The sequence below is a fragment of the Ailuropoda melanoleuca genome, chromosome 2 (genome assembly GCF_002007445.2).
Source record: "Ailuropoda melanoleuca isolate Jingjing chromosome 2, ASM200744v2, whole genome shotgun sequence".
NCBI classification, from domain to species: Eukaryota; Metazoa; Chordata; class Mammalia; order Carnivora; family Ursidae; genus Ailuropoda; species Ailuropoda melanoleuca.
In genome coordinates this window covers 143,861,937-143,887,190 of record NC_048219.1, presented here as the reverse complement: position 1 = coordinate 143,887,190, position 25,254 = coordinate 143,861,937, and the positions used below count along the sequence as shown (strand labels likewise).

The 25,254-nt window shown below is 37.2% G+C and overlaps 1 protein-coding gene across 5 annotated transcripts in view; it reads left to right on the top strand.

Annotated features, from left to right (window-relative positions):
* LNPK (lunapark, ER junction formation factor) overlaps positions 1-7,105 on the top strand; it is an 87,899-nt gene extending 80,794 nt beyond the window's left edge. For 3 of the 5 annotated variants that reach the window (XM_034654769.1, XM_034654774.1, XM_034654770.1), the window contains exon 13: positions 6,094-7,105. In XM_034654769.1, coding sequence (XP_034510660.1) covers positions 6,094-6,329 — 236 coding nt within the window. In that variant the 3' untranslated portion in view covers positions 6,330-7,105. The remainder of the gene's footprint in view (positions 1-6,093) is intronic. The other 2 variants (XM_034654772.1, XM_034654771.1) reach the window with 1 other exon arrangement.
* Positions 7,106-25,254: the final 18,149 nt, after the last annotated feature.

Here is a 25,254-nt window from a genome sequence, read left to right as displayed (position 1 = left end):
TTTGGTTAAGACAGTCTTTGGAGTGGTAACTTTTTCATACTTCTCCTTGGATTCATCAAAATGGCTATGAGAACCTTTTACTTCTTTGGCTTTCCAGAAGATTGGAACTTTTCTCCAAGACTGCTGTCTCACCACTATGATATACAGTTACCATTTCCAAGTGACTAGGAAGTATTCTGGTGGAAGATGAAGCTATATTTGTTTTGAATGCTGGTGGCATACCTTTATGATTATATTGAAGTGTTAAGACCATATCATCAGTCATCTCTTTACTGACAGTCAGTGTGAGGGCTTAGATTTCTGATTTCTACGTTCTTGATGCAAGAACTTGAGGCCTAAAAAAAAACTTTCCTGCATTAATTTTTATATATATATTTATATTATCTATTTTTGCAAGGGAGGGAGAAAACACAAGCAGGGGGTAGGGGCAAAGGGAGAAGCAGATCCCTGCTGAGCAGAGAGCCCGATGTGGGACTCGATCCCAGGACCCTGAGATCATGACCTGATCTGAAGGCAGATGCTTAACTGAGCCACAAGGCACCCAATTTTTATATTTTTTAAAGTAGTGGAATAACTCCTTGATAGTTGCAGAAACTGCAGAAATTAGGTTATTGAATTTACAAAGGGAACCGAAAGGTAAGTTTCTTCCATCTGAATTTTCCTTTCAACAAATATTCTATAACTATTTATATGAATAATCTTGAATCATTAGAAGCAACCTTTTTAAAAAAAAATCTATGATGCAAGACTTTGAGTTTTGTCTTGATTCTGCTACTGGAAAATTTTTCATTTAGGATGAGACACAAGGTTTTTGAAAATTTTTTGGATCACTCGTTAGAACAACTTATGAAATCTTAGAGTTTTCATCAAAGAAGGCGACCTAGAAGAAATTTCTCCCATTAATTTCTCATTTGGATTCCTAGAATTTTCTTCTAGAACTGTGTATCCAGATGCTTTGGTAATACTGTATTAAAGAAACACAAGAAATTAGGACTGTGGATTGTCTTTTTATCAAAGAGCATACTGGATATGGTGTGCCAAAGTAATGAACTACTTTTACCTGGTTTCTTTTATGGCTGAATGAGTAGTGAATCTCTGGTAAGCCACATTAAAGTGGTTGTTACCAGTTTTGTTTTTTCGAAAATGGCTTTCCAAAATAGTTGATATGTAGCATTCTTTTTTGTTAACTATGATAAATAATTAGAATGAGAGTTTTCTACATTGTTAGTGTACCAGTAGAGTGATTTTAAGCTAGCGTATTTGACAAATGTTCATATTGCTTTAATTACTCAGCTGTATTTATACAGATCTTATGTAATTATTTCAATAAAAGATAGCTTTTATTCAACTGGAAATAACTTTCTAACAATAAAACTCATGGCGTTTAATCAATACTGTAAAAAATATGGGGTAGTTGGGTGATGGGCATTAAGGAGGGCACGTGATGTGACAAGCACTGAGTGTAATAAGCAACTGTTGAATTATTGAACACTACATCTGAAACTGATGATGTACTATATGTTGGCTAGTTGAATTTAAATAAAAATGAAAAATAAAAAAAATAAAAATACTATCAAAAATAGCAAGTAAAGGGGCGCCTGGGTGGCGCAGTCGTTAAGCGTCTGCCTTCGGCTCAGGGCGTGATCCTGGCGTTACGGGATCGAGCCCCACATCGGGCTCCTCCGCTGGGAGCCTGCTTCTTCCTCTCCCACTCCCCCTGCTTGTGTTCCCTCTCTCCCTGGCTGTCTCTCTCTTCAAATTAAAAAAAAAAATAGCAAGTAAAATTTATATAAGGTGAAATTTATTTTGGTAATCCAATTTCTGCTTTTTTCTTTCTTTTAACAATATACTGTTCTGTTAGGTTATGTTGAACTAGAGAATATTCTGTTTTTACTATTGTTTGTTTATGATGCTCTAGAAATTGAACTATTCGATAATATAAGTTTTGTTGAATTATGTATTTACCAGATCCAAAAAACTTGTACCTTTATTGATATTTAATTATGTACAGCCTTCTCAGGATATAAACTTGCCTGTCTTTTTGCTTATTTGTTTTAGACCTAGAGATCTTTTGGCCTTTTGATTCTCTTTTCTAAAACACTTTCACCCAATAGTTTTACACTGTTGCCCAATAATGATACTTCTTACTCAATCTAATGGATTTATTCACCAGTGGTAAATAACAGTATTATTATTAAACAGTATCCTGTATGCTCAGTATGAGTTATTTTCTGAGAAGTGGTTTTTACTTAATTGAATTGTATTCATTGAGTCATTAGGTTAAGTTTTGAGATAAGATTCATGTCTTTGTTCCTTAATATAAGTTGGCCATTTTCCTTAAGGCAGAAAGTCTTGTAAAAACTGCTTTGCTTAAGACCTGTGAGTTCATGGGGCACCTGGGTAGCGCAGTCGTTAAGCGTCTGCCTTCGGCTCAGGGCGTGATCCCGGCTTTCTGGGATCGAGTTCCACATCGGGCTCCTCCACTGGGAGCCTGCTTCTCCTCTCCCACTCCCCTGCTGTGTTTCCTCTCTCGCTGGCTGTCTTTCTGTCACATAAATAAATAAAAAAAAATCTTAAAAAAAAATACCTGTGAGTTCAAAGACAAACTGCCCATTTTAATTGGACAGATTCTCCTTTGGGTAAGTTTCATAGTCTACACAAACAGTGGGTACTGACGTATTAGCAAGGTAAAAGTTTGATGCATTAGCAAGACAGATTTTTGTTGTTCTTGTAAAAAGTAATAAAAAGTAAGAATCTAAATAAATTCACTAAAATATGAAGGATTTTCAAAGGCATAAACTATATAGAATCATGTTTCCTTCCCTCTCCCCACCCCCCCGTGGAAATTATGTATTTCTAAAGGAAATATATGAATTTGTTTTGCTAGATTATTATTTATTTTTCTTAGAAAATTATTTTTTTCAGAGCTAGAATAAAACCCAAAAGGTAAGGTGATGTTCTTACGTGTTTTTGCACCTGTGTGGTTTCTAGATGAGGCAGTGGTATTCATTATACAGTTATACTAGTTTTATGAGTTTGAGCTGTCTGACTGAGTTGAGGCTTTGCCCAAATAACTGTAAGCTAATGGTTACAATTTGGTAGAAAAAGCTTTCTCAAGAACATTGGGGAGAGGGGCAGGGGGCAGGAGTGGGGAAAGAAACAAATTCTATAGGTCATTTTTATTTTATCACATTGTGATATATTGTTTTCTTGACATTATGGATGCCAAAGTTGATTTTAAAAATTTTCTTATGGATGGTATTAGGTCATTCGGGTAACTTTGTTTTAATTTTAGTCTTAAACTGGTGTTATACAGGGGAGAAGAGGCCTATTTAATTAGTGTGAACACAAGGGCTGGTTTCTTTTTTAGTATTTTATGCCCAAATATTGACATCTTCTATAATGTGCTTTATACCACCATGCTATTTCTATAACTGTAACTTCACAGAAAAAATTTGCTGTTTTTATTAGAACAGGCAAATGATACTTTCCCATAGAAATAAATGCTTTTGGAATATATTTAATAATCTTACTATAAAACTCTGTTGTTTAATTCTTAAACATGTGATTCTTTGTTATTCTTGCCCACCTCATTCACTTAAATCTTATTTGTATGACTTTTCACAAAATGGCATTGGCATCCAAAAGTCAAATATCTATGTAATTTAGACTGATGTCTGCATTATAGGGATCACGACACATACCAGTTTTTCTGTAGTATTACTGCTCTTAAAATTACTTTTCTGCAAATTAACTCGGGGGGAAGAAGAGTAGTCATTAATAGGCTTTTTGATTATTTTCATGCCCTACCCATCATTTCACCAGTTTTTAGTCTTCTGTATATTCTTTGAAATAAAGTATTGACAGGAAAGCTTTTTGTATGATGTCATTTTCTAATTATGATAGCCCTTGGTATTTCTTAGAATTCATCTTTACATGTTTAAAAATTTAAGTATTGTAGAACTTTTTTTGTATTATCTGCCTCAAGACCCTTGAGTTTAAGTTGGATTTGACCAATGATGTGTCTGTTTTGGAAAATAGTTACATCACAGAGCTTTAATATGATAAACTATGAACTTGCATACTCTTTCTGTTTAAGTTGGGTACTGAGGCAATTGGTCAGACAGACTATGACTAATTATCTGAACCTCTATTCACTTAAACACATTTATTGGAGAGTTGAGTCCTAGATTCTGAGCTTTTTGTCTTTTCATTTCATGTGGCTTTACTTGTTCGTTTCAGAAGGCTTTCTAAAATATAGCAAACTGTGACATTCTTGGCAAGTAAGTACCGCTCAATGGCCAGAGAGTTGCGGAAAACCGTGACTCTTACAATTCTACCCTGGATAAATTCTGGGAGGGTAGAATTACAAATGGTTGGCGACTCCTGAAGCTTTCCACTGAAGAACTTGCTTGCCCTTGTGGCAGAAATGATCTGTACATGTCCAGAGAGTTTCATTTGCACTTTCTGCTTTTCCTTTATGCATTGGAACATGCAAATAACAAAACTACTGCGTTTCTACCTTGGTTTTTATAAGATTCCAAGTGGTACTGCAATGCCATTTTCAGTTCTTTTTAAGATAAAAATAGCATTTTCATGACATTTGACACAAGTAGGATTGTGAACATTCCTTACTACTTTTTGTGATCATCTGAATTTTCATACAGTAAGACCTCATTAAATTGGATGTCCCTAACTGGAATTTTGACCTTTCAGTCTATATATGAAAGAGGGAAAGAGGTTATAATTAATTCTGTAAACTAGAGTCTAAGATATCTGTTTAAAGTAATAATTACTTTTTAGTATTTTTAAAGTCTTGGCATGAGTGTGTGAGATATAGATAGTTTGTATTTATTAAAACTGATTATGGTACAACCATGAATTTGTAAGACCTCCACTTCCATGTGTGCATATAGCACATAATTTCTTTACAAATCTATTAATTAATTTTATTTATTTAGTGAGACTTTGCCCTGTACTATAAAGGAAATAAACTTGAACTTTTTACTAATGTAGATTGGCTTTTCCTTCAAATTTGAATTAATAACATTTGCAGTATGCCATAAGGGATCTTCTATGAGCATAGTAAAATCTACTTATTTGTTTGGCTGATGTGCTTTAACCATATTTATCCTAGCAAGGATGTTTGTTACTATTTATTATAAAAAGAAAGGCTTGATTTTTTTTTTTTTACTTGAAAATTAGGAGCTTTCTGCTTCTGACCTTCCCTCCCTTATTTCATTCTTTAAACTTAAAAAATTGAAGAGACTTTACTGAATAAAATTATTATTATCAAGGGATTTGAATTTAGTGAAAATCAAAAGAGAATTTAAAGGGAGTAAATTTTTAGATAGGAGGAGCCAAGAGTCTCACTTAGCTTCCACTATGGAGACAGGGGCAAAAGACCCTTCCCTATCTCTTCCTTGTATTCTAGGTATGTAGCATATTCTGACCCAGAGATTTAAATCCTGAGAACTTGTCTTGTAGAGGGATGGGGGGAGACTTGTCATGCCTTTGGAAAAGGTGGATCCAGACCATCCCAGTCTGTGGATAATAGGAAAATTAGTGTGGGAAATAACACTACTTAGACACACACACACACACACACACACACACACACACACACACGGAGGTCGCATTTATTGTTTACAAAGTTGTCTGTGTGCAAGGGAGACAGTTCCTTCAGGAAACGTAGTCTGGGAGTTAATACGTTGGCTTTGTTTGCTGGGCTCTTGTCTTATAGCACATAAATCTTTTTGGACTTGGTTTGATATATTTGGACATTTAACTTTTAAATGCATCCTTAGGAAAGTTCCTAAATATTGTGAAAGTTCCTAAATTTTAGGCAAATATAGGGTGTTAGGTAAAAGTATGATTGTGGGTTTGTTTTCCCCAAATTGTTTTGTTTCCTTCATTCATACCAATTCTTGTATGTAATAGGGAGTTAAGTCCATATTTTAAAAGATTTTAAGGATAATGTTAGACCTTTCTCCTGTTTCTTTGTCCATGTATGTGTATGCCTATCTTTCGTTTATCTTATTTCGCAGTTTAAACGTTGGATATTCCTAAAGTCTTGACTCTTCATCTTTTCAGAATCTGTAGAAGAACAAGATGTTCTTGATAACAGCACAGAGCAGACAGATGAGAAAATACCAGAGACAGAGCAGACAGACCAAGGGACTGAAAAAGTATCTGCCACAGAGGAACCAGAGGAGAAACAAGAGACCGAGAATGAGGACACCTCAATGAACGAAGACAAAACAGCAGTCCCCAGAGCTGATTCTATTCCCAATCCTGAACTCAGTGGAGAATCTTTGATGGCCATGTAGTAAATGCTTCTGCGTGCCTTCAACTGGATATTTGTAGTCTCGTTGATGTCAGTACTGCTTTCTAGGTGGTGCTTTCTTTTTTTCCCCTCTAAGGATATGCTTCATTTCATTTGAATTCAGATTGCTTGGCTATTTCACTCTGTCAAAGTTGTCGCTCCTGGGTGTTAAATTAAAGGCAAGTGATATCAGTAAAGTAAGAACTTTTAGAATGTAGAAAGACCCACACTGTTTAGCCAGCTTTTAGATGTTTTCTTCCATTCTAAAAGTAAACAAAATAGCATTCTTGTTTTCTCTATGTGTGACCTGTAAATAATACCATTTTGACATAGGAGGAACTTTGGTTATGAATAAGTTCTAATGGTATTCATTTTAAGGAATGAAATCAATAAGATTTTCAGTCATTCATCATCAGAAATGGATAGAATTTTAATTCTTTAGATATTTGCAGGGGGGATGTCTATTTAAGCATTTACATTAAGTGGTAAGAAAGTCATAACTGTAACTATATAGGCATTGGTACGAATTCTCAGTAAGAATGCAATTGAACAGTCAAGTGCAGTATTTCTTTTTGATGTTTCTTATTTTGCAGCTGGGCCAAAGGCACATGATGTATATAATTAGCTTATGTTTACATATTAACATAGGAAATATGTCTGCACTTGACTGTACTTGAATTCTGAGCATTATTTATACTTGTAAAATAATGGTGATACATAAGTGAATTTTGTGCTCTTTGTGTGTATTTTGTTAAGGAAAATAAAGATGATCTGGCAGCAGTTTCTTTTTGTTAAATATCTAGACTTCTTCAGACGGTGTCTTGGTGGGTGACTTGGCTACCTGAAAAAATCTTAGTAGGAGGAACTCACAATACAATTATCTATAAACTCTCCTGAGAGCAAATTATGATGCTTCTGTTCAGACTAATTGCTTTTCAAATTCAGAGAAATAGTGACATATAGAGGTTCTAATCAGAGATTAGGGTTTTCTGATTCAGGAAAACCTGAAGCCATTTGTAAATTTTAATTTTGAGAGACAAATAAGTATTGAGAATAGGCAGTTAGTTACTAGTAGTTTATTGGATTTAATATCATGTATTAAGAATTAACTGGGAAAAAATTTCACCCAGAATGGTAATTCTTGGACCTTAAATACAGCATGGTTATCTTCTTTATCTTCCTTTTATCTTTCTTCTCCATTATTAAAAAAATTGAAATCAAAGGGAGGCATATATAGGAATGGTATATATGGCAAATATTTCTAAGTTGTACATAGTTTATTAAAAATTCAATAAAATAACATTTGTTATTTAAAAGTTCATCTTTATGATTTAATATCTTATGTCTGATAGGTATTTTAATGAGTCCAATCTGTTAATTGTCTGAGGCATTATGGTATAGGGACCAGAGTTTTTGAGATCACAAAACTGGGTTTAAATTCTAGCTCTGCAGTCTTGGGCAAGTCACCCAACCTCTCTGAGACTGTTTTTTTCAACTGTAAAATGGGAAGTATAATACATACTTCTTGGGGTATAGGGATGATTAGAAATAATTTATATAATATGTGTAGCTCACTGCCCGATAATTAATAATTAAGTAAATGGCACCATTTTATATTATTGATATCCTTGTGAAATATGAAAGGGCTGTAAATTCTTCCTCTTGCAAATAAGGAAATGAAAAAATACTGTGAACGTATAATTCAGCTGCTCAGAATCAAGCCAGAGTTTTCTGCATCAAACTTTTCTCTATCGTATACATGTATATAAATAAATACGTAGATAAAGAAATAGGAACTTGGAACTATGGGATATAATCTCTGAATATAATCTTTTTTGGGGAGGGTGGATCTCAGGTTTTGTACATTATTGGCCCATAAACATTTTAGTAACATCATGCTGAGTCTTGTTTGTTTGTTTTTTTATTTATCTGTTTATTTTTGGAGTGGGTGGAAGGGCAGAGGAAGAGAGAGGATCTCAAGCAGATTCCCTGCTGAGCATGGAGCCTGACACAGGGCTCAATCTCACTGCCCTGATAGCATGACCTGAGTTGAAATCAGGAGTCGGATGCTTAATCAACTGAGCCACCCAGGTACCCCGAGTCTTCTTGTTTTAAAACATTCAAATTCTGATGTACATTGCTTGAAAATGAGGAGTACTTCACAGAAATATAATTGAAAAATAGAATCAAGCAAATATTATGAGAAATATCTTTGAAAGAAAAATGGAAGCAGGTTAAAAGGGGATTAGTAAGATGAATGCAACGGGCAACATGCTGTAATTGTATAGTGCCCTTTAAAATAGAAAAGGTTATTCTGATATTGTAATAAATAGTTAATGGTTTTAAAGATGGTAAAATGTTCTATTTCTGATTATTAGGACTAGTGTAAATGAGGAAAAACGAACTACTAAGCACTATTAGCTAGTGTGATCTTAACTTCCTTACTTAGAAATGCTCAACAGATTATTTTTTAAACCCCTCTCACTGTGTACTGAGCGTGACCTACAAACGGTCTGGCTTCTATGTCTCCTTCCCTCCTCCACCATTATGCTGTCGCCTCCAGGGCTCTCCCAGTTCTGTGACCATGCTAAACCCATTCCTGCATTAAGTTTCAACTTAAATGTTCTCTTCTCAGAGAGGGATGCTCTTAAATTCCCTATTTAAAGCTGGCCTCTGCCTATTACTCTCTCTCTCATGTCACTTTATCTCTACTAATGGTCCTTATGAGAATTTTAGTATTTTATTTGTTTACCAGTTCACTGTCTACCTTCACAACGTAGAGTTTGTGTGCAAGGCTCTTTTTTTGTCTTATTTACCCATATCTGTGGGTCTAGCACAGTGCTTTACACATATTTTTTATGTAAACGAGTAATTTAGTTGCTAAATCCAGTGAAAACTCTCAGTCCTTAACTTATTTCACTGCTTGGCCGTATTGACATTGTTGAGCACACCCTTTGGTTTGAAACACTTTTTTTTTTTTCTTTTGGCTTTGGAGCTCTTACACTCTGGAGCCTTCCTCTGTGTCCTTTGCAGGCTTCTCTTCCCCTGCCCATCCATTAAATACTGGTATTCCATAGCTTCTATCTAGTGCCAGCATTTCTTCACTCTACATAGTCTCTCTCTGGAAGATCTCATCAACCCCATGGATTTAATTAACACCCCTCTCGGATTCTCAAATCTCCAGCCTTGATCTGTTTGCTTCACTTTGGACAGATATGATCGTCTGCCTTCTAAACGGCTTTCACAATCAGTATGTTAAAAAATGAACACCATTTTCTCCTCAAACTCTAAAAATATTATGTATTTGAACTACAGTGTGTCCCCTCATCCCTTTCCCCCTTTTTCCTACATCTTCACCATCAATTTCTGTCTCTAAAACATCTTCCAGTTATTTTTTCGGTTCTCCATTCCATTAGCATTAATAATTATAATAAACATTTGCATTCTTATTCTGTGCCAGGCAACATGCTAACTGTCATATGTGTCTTATTTGTTCTTTGGCGTAACCCTGTGAGGATTTTTATTTCTGGATTATAGATGAGAAAACCGAGCTGTAGAGAGAGTAAGCAGTTTGGTCAGTGGAAAATCTGGGATTTGAATGCAGGCAAATAGCTTTAGAAGTCTTGCTCTTAATTACTGTCATACTGCCTTCTCATTCAGGCCTCCAGTATCTCCGCACTCTCTTCACTGGTTTGTCTCCAGTCTTGCCCACTTGCTATCTATTTTGTGCACTATAGCCTGAATGAGTTTTCAGAATTGGAAAAGGAATCCTGCTACACCATTGCTTAAATCCTTCAATGATTCCTCATTGGGATAAGGTCCAAACTTACTGATAGGGCCTACAGAGCCTGTATATTTTGCTTCTAGGTGCCTCTGGCATTTCTGACCACACCTATTGCCACCATTCTTGCCCCACTTTTACTGTAGTTATCTTAATGTTTTCTATGGTTTGTATATGCAAAGTTTTTTCTAATCCCTCAGCCTCCTCTTCCTCTGCCTGGGATATCCTCCCACTCACAATGACACAGGGACAGGCAATAAATAATTGCCAAATTGCATTGAAATAGTAGTTAGAACGAAAATTTGGAAATGTTGCTAGTTGTCGTTAACCTATGCCTTTTATTCTTAAAATTGATCTTTCTCATTTTGTGTATTAGATACGCAATATTGTTATGGAAAACATGATTGAGTCAGGAGAGTTATAACTTTGTGTGTGTGTGTGTGTGTGTGTGAGAGAGAGAGAGAGAAAGTGTGAAAGGGAGAGATACTCTATATAATGATTTTTCATAAAGTATTATATGCCAAATGTCAGAAAAGCTGAATGACTTACACAGGTCATAGGGATAGCTAGCATCTGAAACAAGCCAAAACTCAGATCTCAACTCTTAATGCAGGATGCTTTATATTGAACCATCAATTTTACACTGCCAACCAATACTGGTGTTGGAGTTTGATTACTTTGAAAATGTGACGTTTTCTTATGTTTTTTTCTAATATTACTTGGCAAGATTACAATATTACTTGTTGGATTGTGTGCAAATCAGTTAGTCAAAGGGCCGAAGAATGGGGATAATTGGCGCAATTATGAATAGCTATTTTGAAACAATCATGGAGAACAGAGCTGCTTTAGAAAATCAGAAGAAAATAGTGTAAGTTATTATACAGTATAACCTCAGTTCATTGTAAAAAAAATTGTAGAAGAGATTTAGATATAGTTTATGGACTCCCAAAGAGCTATTATAAATAATTCAAGTGCTTACGTAAAGATGAACAAGATAAAGATGATCGTGAATTGATGCTCTGCTAAATCTTACAGTTTGTAATTTGACTTGTTTCAAAGTTGTTGAAGATCTAAATATATTAACTCTACCCAGCTAATAAGTAAATGTGCTCAGGCTCTGAATTTAGACCAAAAAAAAATTATAAATCAAAGTACATTTATTAGAATACAAACATAAGAATAAAAATTTAAAAATACAGAATAAATTGTATCAGTCCATAAACTATTAATTTGCCTCAACCTAGTTTCTTTCCTTCTCAGAAACAAATGTATATGTTCTACTTCAATACTATTTCAAAAAGTCTTTTTAAAAATTGTTGAATTTATTTGATAATAGATGTCCCCCCACGTGCCCTTTGGTTTGCCTTTGTGAAATTTAGATTCCTTTTCCATTCTTTCTCCTCCAGAGGTCCTGTTATGTGGCTTAATTTATACTACTGTGGACTTTAGAAGAAAATACTATCCACTTATATAGCTCTATAGTATTTGATGTGTTTTACAACCTAGATTTTCTGCTTTATGCATTTTTCTCTAGTTTTTTTTCTAATATTTATACCTTCCTTTTTCTTTGGCAGCAAAAATGGTAGAAGTTGGAAGCACTCTGAGAAGATTAAAAAGTGTTCTCAAAAATCTCTTTCATAAATTAGTTTTTTTGAAGTTCTTATTCCAGGATTATATGAGAACAGGCCAAATTTGCAACTGCCAAAGACTTTTACCAGATCCCTGGCATTTGATTTAGGAAAACTGGGGAAAATCATTTATTTTTGTGAAAATAAATAATTTTATCTTAGTCTGATTTTGAAGGGTGAAGAAAGTAGGGAATTAAATGAACATTTTTTGAATACCTGCTCCTGGTCAGGCACTGTACTCTAGATACTTTCACATACCTTCTCTTACAACCATGGAGGAGTGTGGAATCCTATCAAACAGGAATTAAATTAATCCCCCAAGACCACTTAGTTTATGGATGTTGTAAATGGAATCAGAACCTAGGATCTTTAAGGCCCTGTCCTATTCGTTATCCGTGAGCCTTCTCCTCTTTTGGTAGCTGAAAGAATAACTAATGTTCTTTTGGATTTCTCATATTTTTGTGATAATTCCAAGTGTTGCTTCAGGGCAGTCTTTTCAGCTGAACGCTTTCCAGACAATTTTCTCACCCTCCCCTTGAAATTCTATCATAATTTATCTCCTACAATAGACTATGGACTCCTTGAAGGCAGGGCCATATCAGTTTTTACTTATCAATATATTTCTAGTGTCTGGCATGTAGGAGACACAATAAATTAGCTACTGAATAGGTAGTTATGTGCACACAGGTGCACACATGTGCACACACACACACACAATGGGAAACACTGCTGTAGTCTTACTGCAGATTTTGTAGTGTGAGCAATTTTGTAAATCTCAAATTTGAATTATTAAGTAGGGAGAGGGCCAGATAATTTGATCCTCACAATTTAGGCAAACTCCAACTAACCCCTGTCTTTTTTTTTTTTTTTTAAGTCCATCATCCGTACTGCTGTAGGAGTTTTCTAGAACACAAGTTGGAGGGGAGGGGGGCAGGGGGATGGGGTAACTGGGGGATGGGCATTAGGTGTGCACTTGATGTAACGAGCACTGGCTGTTGTATGCAATTGATGAATCACTAAACTCTACCTCTGAAACTAATAATATGCTATATGTTAATTAATTGAATTTAAATAAAAAGAAAAATAAAGCACAAGCTTAAAAAAAGGTTCGTTTGTATATGGCTGACTCCTTAGGTAGTTTGTAAGGATCCCCTTTTCTAGCTTTACTTTCTGCCACTCTCCCTTGTGTTCTGATCACAGAGAAGTATTGTGCTTCTGAGAGATGCTCTGCACTGAGCTTACGTTGTGCTATTCTTGTTAAAATCTCATTTTTTTAAGACCCAGCTTTATCATCTTCTGAGTGACATCTTGCTCTGCTTTCCCAAGTTCCTTGCTTTTGTTCTTGTTGTACTTTATAATTATATGTAACTTGTAGTCTGCCTCCCTCATTTGGTTGTGAACACTGAAGACAGACTGTGTTTCTTCAATTTTTATTTCCTCACTCTTGCTCTCCTCAAACAAAACAACACAAAACTAAAACCTGGTACGGTGTCTGCTACATGTATGTTTAGAGAGTGGATTGATAATCAGTGATGGATCTGACTTGGTCGGCCCTAGTGTCTCCTGTGTTACTTCTCTCTGAAAAGCCTGTAAGTAAAGTAATTATGGCTAGAAAGTGAGAAGGACCAGCTCAAGATTTGAGCATATGGAAACTGACAGCCTACTGAGGGTGGGGAGGATTCATGTGTTTTTGTATTCTTAGTGCCCAACATTAGATGCTCAATAACTGGATGAACTGAACTGGAGATGACTGAAGGGCCAACGTACTAGGTGGGATTACAGAGCTGAAGCTCTTCTCTCCCTCACATGAATCCATTATTGGGGAAAGGTGTCTAAATTGTACATAAAATAATTTGGTTTCATAAACTCCCATTCTTGACAATCTCGACATTCCCCACCCCCGATATCATATTTTACTCACCCATAGAATGGGGTATTTTAAAATATTTTTGTTTTTCTGCATATTTTTAAAATTTCATTTCTGAGCCATTTAATGTTATATTTGATATTAACATAGGAATTTTCTGGATTAAGTAGGTACTTTTTTGACATTGTATCTGGTGGAGCTGGATACACACACACATGAAATATAATTTAGGAATATTTCCTCTTTCAGTATACAGGCCATTGGAATTCAGACCTTAAAGTTGAATACTTGCCTCAAAAAAATATTAGAAGGTATTGTATACTGCACATGGCAGATGTAATTAAAACTTGCACTAATACATATTTTATGAGTTATAGTCAGCTAAGTTATTTTTTTCTAAAAATGAAATAGGCATTTTGTGCCTTATTGTCTATAGCAAGAATGCCAAAGGCTTTGCCTACCTGTCAAGTGTTGACACATTTTATTAAATTATAGTGGTTAGCTTTTTTAAAAAAATGTTTTCCTAGGAACCAAAAGGAATCAAACTTTGGAATGAGCTTGTATTCTTGATTATGAGTGTTCACACAACCAAATAATACATGAATTTCTCAAATAGGCTGCTGTGAATTTTGTAAGCTGAGTACAGGCAGAAATAAAATCGATAGGCTCGAAACATGTTTTGGGTGGATGTTGTGGATTCTTTTCAGTGCATTTTTTTTCCTTTTGGTTTTTGAAGACCTGGATTCTTTTTGTGTGTTTGTATGATCTTTCTTCTTTTCAATAGGCAATCTCCTGTAGTCAGGCTTGATGAAATTAAATAGTATTTTATTTATTTAAAGACAACCACAATCATTACTGAAGAGTGGGCATCTTCTCTTTCCTGCTGTCTGTCCTCCACCTCTCCCCACCCTTCCACACACACCCCACCACCCCAGGAGAGAGCAGCAGGTTTTAGTAGATTCAGACACAAGCAACTTATCCTCCCAGCAAATAATTATAAGCAATAGTTTGACGCAGGTGTGAATGTCCAGCACTCCTTTTAGGGCCGGATGGCACAAAGCTACTAAATTGTGTGTTGGGACAGGAGTGCCACATATTTGGAGTTGGACAAGGAGAAGCAGGGAGCAGACGACTTGTCTGAATAAGGAGGCTGAATTCAGGGCTGCTGTGTTCCAGATGAGTCACAAGAGGTATGGCAGTTGGCACTTTCTAACAGTGCTTCTAATACACGTGTAAACAATTCCGTTTGTGCATTATAGGTTTCATTGTCTCTAAAGAGTGATTTATGTCCTTATTTCTGCATTATCGTCCACAAGGTACTGCCCTCTGTCAGAGAGCCTGTGCTATCTAATTTTTTAGACCTTTGTCTTCATTAGTATAGCAATTTTAGCTTGTGATCATTGTACTAGACCTCATTGATAAGCTAAGACAGTATGAGATTCATAGTGCTGACATCTAACCTTGCCACTGGCTTCTTGACCCCTCTGCTTCCGAAACATGGGTTCATTTAAAAAAAAAAACAAAAACCCAAGGTAGACCTCTATCTGTTTTTCACACACATTGTGGGCAGTGTAAAGGTTGGTCAGAATCAAATACTGTGCCTTCAAATTTGATAATGTATGAGTACAGAAGGATGACCTTTGATACATAGTCATACATCAACATGACATGAGCAGTAAATGCTGCAATTACCTTTACTACATTGAAATGGCACTTTAGTTTTCATCCTTAGAACAATTATTTCAGAAGCAAAAAAAAAAAGCATTTGAGTTCTTATATGAATTTTGTAAAATTAAGTATCTTTATAAATAGTCCTAATTTATGCACTTATTTTCAACATGAGTTTGGTTTTTATATAATGCAGGAGTTCACTACCAGGTGTTAGTTGCTGACCTGATCATTTTAGGCAGATTGTGGTAAAGCTATTTTGTGTTTTATGAGTAGATTATTTTTTGAAAGGATTAAATGCTGTTTCTTTACATAGAGTTTTACCATGTGTGTTTTCAGATCTATTAAAGTCTGCTCCCAGTGGTTATCTAAAGGAATATTTAGTGATGATGGGGACCTTTATGTTGTGGCAACATACAGCTGTATATGGCTTCTGCCATTCTTTGCCGGATTGTTGCCCCAGTGTGCTAATTTATACATCCATTTCTCATTTCATGAGTGCCTTCTATGTGCCAGGCACAGGAGATGGAAAATGAATGAGACGCAGTCCTTACTCTCAGGGAGTTCCCAGTCTAAGCAGATGTGTTTAGGCTAATAGCTCAGTTCTCTCTTGAGAAGTCCCAAGACAGGAAAGCAGTACGTTGACCCAGTAAGTGCTACGTGAAATGTATGTGGACTTAAAAAGGCAGGACACCAGGTTTGCATTTGGATTCTGCCACTTTCCAGAAGTATGGCCTTGGGGAAGTTACATAACCTCTCTGAACCTTAGTTTCCTTAGCTGTAGAAAAATAACATCTAGTGTACAGAGCTGCTGTGTAAAGGAAAGAGCAGGGAAGTCTAGGCCAAGTGTGGCCGAGAACAGAAGCTTACTTTTCTACTTCCCATTCTTCTTTCATCTCCCCCTACACTTCTCAGTCAGCCAGTTTACTATTTCTCTATACATTTGTTTGTTTGTTCGTTTTTTGGTATAGAGGTGGATAACAGAGTCCACGGGCCTCCAGAAATTTCCTACACTGTTTTGTATGTGTGCATGCACGGTTTTCCAGGGAGAGAATACGTAGCCCTTACCTCATTCTCAAAGTTGGACCAGGAGTCACTAGAGCATGCATGCTGCAGCTCTCTTCCAGTAGAACAGTGAACTAATCAAAGAGATTACTTAACATTACTGTAATATTTGGATTAATGATGTAAAAAAATCAATTGAATCTCAAGTACCTTTTCTCTGGGCATTAAAGAATCCTTCAAATGATCTCCATGGCCAGAAGCTATATGCCAGGTACAAAACAGCAATGCCATGCCAGTGGCAAAATGAGTGTAAAAATGGAACTCTAGTGGGTAGGTCTTGGATGCTTTTAGAATGCTGATAGCTTTATCAATGATCACATTTAGACATGAGAATTGCTTAAAACTTGTTAGTGAAGTTAAATTTTGAAAATAAGTTGGGGGTGTTGTAAGGGATCGCAAGCTAACTTACTGGATTTTGATATTATAAATATTATAGTTCTACCTCTCCAATTGTTTTTTAATTGTCCCTGTCTCCCCTGAACCTCCTGTTCATGCCGTGATGTCATAAAGTTAGGATTTTTCCATCAACACCTGCTTATTTTTTTCTTTCTTGTGTTTTTAAATTTTTTTTAAAGACTTATTTATTGGGGTGCCTGGGTGGCTCAGTCTGTTAAGTGTCTGCCTTTGGCACAGGTCATGATCCCAGAGTCCTTGGGATTGAGCACCCGTGTCAGGGCTCCCTGCCCAGTGGGGAGCCTGTTTCTCCCTCTCCCTCTGCTGCTCCCCCTGCTTGTTCTCTCTCATTCTCTCTGTCAAATAAATAAATAAAATGTTTTTAAAAAAACCCAAAGACTTATTTATTTATTTGAGAGAGAGAGAGGGTGTGGTTGGGGGAGAGGCAGAGGGAGTCTTAAGCAGATTCTGTGCCGAGCGCAGAGCCCCAGGACAGCTCCGTCCCACAACGCTGAGGTCACAATTTGAGTCCAAACCAAGAATCAACTTCTTAACCAACTGCACACTCCCCCTCCTCCCACCTGCAGACGCCCCTCTTGGTTTTTAATATAAGAAATCTAAAGCACAGCGGTAAATTTAAAAAGCTGTTCATTACATTCTATCGTTGTAATGCATGAACTGTTTTTCTTCCTTAGGTTTCCTTTTAGTCTTTAGTTCTTTTAGCTTATATGCTTTATAAATTGATATGTGCACAGTTGTATTCTTACACCAAACTGGATGAGGTGCTGTGTGTGGCTTCCCACTTGCCTCTTATAACTTCCTTCACATGGGCTGTTGTCAGACTTGTGAGTCAATTACTGTCCATTCTGAAGCACCTGATGGCATGGACATCTGATAACTTGAACCCTTCACTTTTTACAGACCACAGAGCAGCTGTCAAGTGATGTGTTTTTTCTCCTTGTACTCAGGCAAACACGGACTAAGGGCTTGGATGCCTGGCCTTCCTCCTTCCCCCAATATCTCTGCTTCCATTTCTCCTTCAGAATAGAGTTCGAATACCACCTTACGCCAGTTAGAATGGCAAAAATAGACAAGGCAAGAAACAACAATTGTTGGAGAGGATGTGGAGAAAGGGGATCCCTCCTACATTGTTGGTGGGAATGCAAGTTGGTACAGCCACTCTGGAAAACAGTGTGGAGGTCCCTTAAAAAGNTAATCAGAAGGGATAATGAAGCATGAGAGACTATGGACTCAGAAACAAACTGAGGGCTTCAGAGGGGAGAGGGATGGGGGAATGGGATAGACTGGTGATGGGTAGTAAGGAGGGCACGTATTGCATGGTGCACTGGGTGCTTTACGCCTAATGAAGCATCAAACTTTGCATCGGAATCCGGGGATGTACTGTATGGTGACTAACATAATATAATAATAAAATAAAATTAAAAAAAAAAGAATAGAGTTCGAGTTTGTGCGTTTGCTTTGTAGGTCTAAATATAATGCATTATAAAATGAGGTTCATCGCAGAATTATTTTTGATAGTGAAAAAAATAGGTGATCAAAATGTTCAGGGTGGGGGAGTGTTCAATGCACTTAAATATTTTTGAAGTATTTTTTTTTAAAGATTTTATTTATTTATTTGACAGAGATAGAGACAGCCAGAGAGAGAGGGAACACAAGCAGGGGGAGTGGGAGAGGAAGAAGCAGGCTCATAGCAGAGGAGCCTGATGTGGGGCCCGATCCCACAACGCCGGGATCACGCCCTGAGCCGAAGGCAGACGCTTAACCGCTGTGCCACCCAGGTGCCCCTGAAGTATTTTTAATAATGTGAGAAAATGTTCATGATTTGAGAGAAAAGTGGATATAAGTTTGCACATATTGTAGTCTGATACTGTATACAAGGATATATAAATGTAAAGAGACTGGAAAGAAAACAAATTTTAATTATGTTTGGGTTATAGCATCTGGCTTACATTTTTTTTCTTCACCTTCTTTTCCTGTATTTGCCAAATTGAATATAAAGAATGTGTATTACTTGCAGCATTTCTAGTTTTTCAAGCAAAAAATTTTTAAAAATCGAGAATAATGATCTACAAGAAAGCACTGTGTTACACAAAGATGTTTAAATTTAAGTTGATAATTCAGTTATTCCCAAATTTTAGTTTAACTTCAAAAGGAAGAGAAAAAAATGAGTTTTTTGAGCAGTAAAAATATAGAGACCTTGGTTACCTTGGAATAAAGGAGAGAAATGAATGCTTTATGAATGATACAGACTTATAAATGTGGAAAGAATCTGAAAAGCTCTAGTAATTTTCTTTTTCTTCTAGTAGCTTAAATAAAGCTTAAATAAAACACGCCCAGTTTGTAGAGTGGTATGAAAGCCCCCCCTCACATTTACATATTTCCTCCACCTACATTTATGAGCACACATATAGACATACACAGCTCGTTAATTCCTTTAATTAAGAGGAATGAATCAAAGGTTTTGTCTCCTAATAAGTAGTTGCTTTGTTATATGCAACATGGCACTGTAATCTTTGATCTTCCCTTAAAATATTTCTTTGGAAATTTTACAACTACCAAGACTGCTCTATGGATAGTCAAATAATTTCCTAAATCTGGGTTCTGATAAACATTTAGAAATGATCACAATGCAGTATAGGGTAATGCATCCTAGTACAGTTTGGTCTACAATTGCCTTGTGATAGCAATTACAGCCAAATCTGATTATAGTTCCCCAAATTGAGAATTTGTGATAATTTGTGATAGGGATAAGAATGAATTTCATGATTTAGAAGATTAAACGGGTGAATTATAGTATATGTAAGATTTTGTATTTTAAGTGTCTAACTATGTATAGCAGTGAACCTGGAGGACACTCTGATGTGCTGGTTTCCTACCTGGGAAATCATAATTGACTGAATGCTTGATATATACCCAAGCTGCTATGAGACAGCTTATATACACAGTGTCACTTGATCCTTAGAAGGATTCTTTGAAATAGATAATTTTCATCTCCATCCTACAGATGAGCAAACTGAAATGCAAAGCAATTGAGTAATTCACCTAAGGTCACACAGTTAGCAAGTGGCAAAGGCAGGGTTTGAAGCTAGCTTTATCCATACATGTGTCACTGTATCACACGCCCTCCCATCTTATCCATTTGTTAAAGTCAGCTTTTTACCAGCCACAATTTCTTTACCTTATATACTTTAAAATGATTAAAATATCCTGTAAAAATTTTCCATAGTTTGTTTACTATTCTGAAGATCTTCAAGAATCCCTTTGAGTAAGATGAGCACTCCTTAGGTTGCCCTGATCTTGCAAAACACTACTGGAGATGTTACTATTATTTTAGAAGCCGGAAGAGAATATTATAATGCTTGCTTGCTTCTCCTCCCCTTTTATAGGAAGCAGTGTAACACTCTTTCTGCTTTTATCATTGGCTATGTCTCTTCTGTGAGGTCACGCAGAGTTGATTTGTGACAACAGAAAAGATGATCATAAGATGCTCTGTATATAAATTGCATTTCTATTCTTGGTACTAAGTGAACTTCTAAAACCAACATCTAAATTCTTTGACTCTGTGTCACTTAAAAATTGTCTTTCCAGTGAGATTTTTTACTGAAAGCCCTCTAATATTTTTTGTCTATCAAAAGATTTTTCTGAACACATGTGAAATGCTGGTTTGGTTTATACAAAGGATGCAGACTTCTTCCTGGACTTCACAGTCACTGACAGATTAATTTTTCTCATAGGCAACTTCAACTCTCCGCATCAAATGGTGCTCGGCAAACAGTATGTTCTCCATGCATGTGTGTTAAATAGTTTCTTAGAAGGACACTCTGCCCCGATACAGATGATTATCCCTGAAATTTGGGACTCTTAACTGGACTGAAGAAACCTTAATTTTGGATTTCCTTATACTTCCATGTCTTCTACTGAAGCCAGGGAGGGAAGGGTATGGACTGCTGCTGTCCACAGCTTCCATCCCCTTGGTTTTACCTGGACGTTCAGACATTGATGACTGGCTGCCTTTTTCCACCTAAACTTTGACTAGAGGTGCTGCCCTAGAAAGGGCCCCACGCTAGTCAGCTGCCTTGTCTGGCCCTCTCCCCTTCCTCTCACATCCTTCCTCTGCAGTCACCCTGTGCTCACCCACCACCAGCACCACCCTACTTCCAATGCCCTGCTATTGAATTTGGAGTGGGTACAACCTTTACCCTAGTCCTTGATGGCTTTTCCATGTAGTTTCCATGAGTCCTGTTTATTATATGTAACTCATGTGTTGTGCTGCGGATATTCACAAAGAGCATGCTTTCTACATACCTCTGCTAACACATTTTGCCGTCAAACATTATTGCTGGCTGTTTGGTAAGGCGGGTACGGGAATCATTCAGGACCATGAGCCTCAGGCCCTCCAAGGACAGGGAGGGGCCGTGGGCTGCCCTATTGCTTCCAAGCACTTCAACAGCCTCCACCTCTCCTGATGCCTCCCGAGAGCGGCCTGGGGCCAGCTTCATGGGTCTTCCCAGGGCGCGGCATCTTTCCCAGCAGCCCAGGGAGCTCTAGTTTTCATGCCACAGAACCCTGAGATTCCACGAGGGTCCTTCTGTCATTCCTCAAACATTTAACTCCATTTTAAATACGAATGTGTAGAAACTTTAAAGGATGCACACATCAGTCTGTTTTATAACAAATTTTAACACCAGAGGCAACTAATTGGTGTTCTTTCTTGTGGATTGATTTCATAATACATAAATGCTATGAATTAGGATTTGTAAATAAATTCATCTGTAACCTAGATGTTGGCTGTCTCTGTAGGCAGCCTCTATTCTCACTCCACACTCCATGCTGTCCAGACACGGACCCTACTCTCAGCTCCCAGAGCCTCTCAGCTCTCCTCTGCGACATTGTGGCAGGTGCCGATCGGCTTTCTTCAGTCCATTCCCAGCAGCAGCCAGAGCGAGCCTGCTCACCAGGTCTGATCACTCCTACTCAAAACCCTTCCTGTAGTTCCCCATCTTTTCTTGCTCTCAGTGTTGTTTCATTCTTTACCCCCACCCCCACCCTACTTTCCACCCTGCTCTGTTTCCCTGAGTTTGTCTTTTTAAGATTCCATATATAAATGATATCATACAGTATTTGTCTTTCTCTGAAATTTCACTTAGCGTAATGCCCTTGAGTTTCATCCAGGTTGTTGCAAATGGCAGGATCTTCTTTCTCATTGCTGAATAATATTCTACTGTGTGTGTGTGTGTGTGTGTGTGTATTGTATCCATATATTGTTGTATATATGTGTGTGTATATATATATATACAATATTCCACCGTGTGTGTGTATATATATACTATATACACAGCATGTGATATATATATATATCATATATATATTAATCACATCTCCTTTACCTATTCATCTGTTGACAGGCACTTAGGGTCATAGTTGAGATCCACAGTTCCCCATCTTATTTAGAATAAAAGCCCAAGTCATTGCAATGATCTACAAAGTCCTATACTAGCCACCCTCACCCCTTGCTTGATGCTTCTGTTATTATCCCATCTCTCTTTGGCCTCACTGGCTTCCTTTGCATTCCCCCACCATGCCAGCCATGCTCCTGCTTCAGAGCCTTTTCTCTTAATGAGCCAAAGTCTAGGTTACAGATGAATGACCTAAACATATTTGCTTAGCTGGACGCCCTCCCCTCCAGGTTTTTACTGAAATATGGGCTTGTCTCCCCTGATCTAACAACACCCTCCTTAAAATATCCCTCCATTTTCCTTTCCTGCTTTTTTCCTGCACTAAAATTTTCTAACAGTTCTCTATTATCACTAATATTCAATAGCAATGTTATCACTATCTAACACTGTATATTTTGTATCTTTGTTTATTATATTCCTACCTCCAGTAGGAAGTTACCCATATTGACAGAAATTTCTGAATACTTTGTTCCCTGCTGTATTCTTAGTATGTAGCAGCTGGTAGATTGTCAGTAAATATTTGAAATCTCTTGAAATAATCCACGAGCCCCAGAATGTTAGTAAATAGGCTAGATTTTCCTAGGGCTTCTCCAGGAGAGATGGACAAGATGGTTTACGTTCAAGAGGAGATTCTCCTTTCAGCTACTTTCTCCTGTCAATTACTCCTGTCCTGAGAATAGAGACCAAATTATTTTGACTTAAGAAAGCTGCTCTCCTAGTATCTTGGATACCTCTAATAAACAGATCCTTTTTAGGTTAGTACAACATGTAATCAAACAAACTAGGTAATAATGTTCATGAGAATCTCAGAGTGAGATGTGTCATAATGCAAAAAGATTTTGGTGGATAAAAGATTTATGAAAATTCTTTTTAATAATACCTTTAAATGCAATGACCTATACAAGCCTACATAAGTAACTTAAAATTTTTTCCCTATTTTTCCTAACTTTCAACCACCGACCACCACTCCCCTCACCTCTACCACTACCCCACTGACCAGGTAAAGCCAAATTATTGTCCAAATAGTTTATTCAAGCCATTTGCTTTTTCCTTGTGCCTATTTTATTTCTAGACTTCTGGCCATTTCTCTGTTATTGTTTCCCATCTGAGATGACAATATAAGAAGATGCGATTAAGGTAGTCAATGTTATCATGGTAAAAGTTGGGTAGGGAGAAAAGAACAATTATTGGCTAAAAGGAAATTTAAAGGGTCCATGTGGATTGGACCTCCATGTATTTCATGAGTACACATAATCGATAGCAATACTAATGCATTAGAAATGATGTTCTTTACTTCCCAGTTTGCACTATTAGCACACATGTATTTCATTAACACACATAAGCAAGAGCAATACATGTGTGGTAACAAATGAATTTTCTTTACTAGCCATTTTGCAAAGTTAGTGAGTGGCTTTTTTTTTTTTTTTTTGGTGAGTGGCTATTTTTAAGGCTGATCTTCCAGTGTATGTAAATGTAAACACCTCTGTGCAGGATGGTGACATCTTTAAGTAATTGAAAGCTCAGCATGAAAGCTGTGTCCAGCCTTAAGACGACTCTCAGTTAAAGGTTAATCCTTCTAACAGTTGAATATGCTGCCCTCTCAGACAGATCTCAGAGAAGAGAATTTATTCTAGAAGGTACACTCTCATTGGGTATGCGAGGTAAATCACCTCATTAAGAATGGAACGTGGAGGAGATGCAGTACTATTCAAATAGGGCAAAAGGGGCCAACAAGGTAAAATGAAAGGCAGTTATGGAAGTCAACCACTGCTTTTATTTTGTGTTTCATATTTTGTGCTGAATAAAGCAGATGAAAAGGGCAAGCTGCTTAGCATTGAGAAGGGCCTAAAGGAAAGAGGGCTGGGTCAGTTCTTTTGGTGAAAAGGGATAGAAGAGAACATAGCTTGTTGGTCATTGATTAATTGAAGAATCCTAAAGGGTGGAAAATGTTGACTACCGTGAGGGCTGTAAATAAAGAGATCCTTCTGGATCTAAAAACCCCGATAAACCCTGGGCACTTGTTTCCCAGGGACATGGATGTCTTCTGATTGATGGCTTGATTCACTCTCCTCTTGTTTGACTGAGCTGTCTTGTAATGCGCGAGTGTCACAGTCATTACCTCTCTCTGAAAAAGTCGTCTTCTACTTGTGCTACTGAGCCATGGTCTCCTTCCAGTTAGCGTCTACACTTGTTGTCATCTACCATGATGTCATTCACCTACCATCAGGAAAGCTCAATTGCTCTCAAGCCTCCAGAATTAAATATTCCTCAAATGGAAGAGTAGAGGGTCTTGGAGGTTGTTTGGTTCAGGCTTCCGCTGATAAATCGGTAAAGGAGTGATGGATAGAGAACACTTTGATGTCTTCTATTTTCTCAGAAAAGTGCCATGTCAACACGTGGGCAACAACTTTTCCAGTGGGGTCTGAGCGATGTTTCTACAACACGAATTAGCTCTTATGCAACAAGGTCTTATGAGAGCGGTTGGTACAGCTCGAAGTCATGTTGGTCAGACACGATTTTTCTCAGATCATTAATGCTTTGCATCACCAAACAGCAGCTGAGTAGAGCGAGTGGGGGCAGAACACAGAATATAGAACCTCCAGCCGGACTCACTCAGGAGAGAAAGCACGCTCTGCATGGTTGGCTCTGTGCTTTGTCTTGGAAGTGCTAGTGTGTGGTTCTTGCAGATCTTTCGGTATTTTCTTCTTGTCTCCACTAATCAGCAGCCTCAATCCTTCATTTTATCCCTTCTGTCAAGCTATCTTCTCTCTCTCTCTCTCTGTTTTTTTTTGTTGTTGTTGTTGTGGTAAAATGCACATTTTTAAAAAAGGTTTTATTTTTTTGTCAGAGAGAGAGAGAGAGAGAGCACAAGCAGGAGGAGTGGCAGAGGGAGAAGCAGACTCCCCACTGAGCAGGGATCCCAAAGTGGGATCCCACGGTCCTGGGATCATGACCTGAGCCGAAGGCAGATGCTTCACTGACTGAGCCACCCAGGTATCCCTGTACATTTTTTTTTAAGATAAAAATTCCTGTGTTGACAGTTCTTCTTT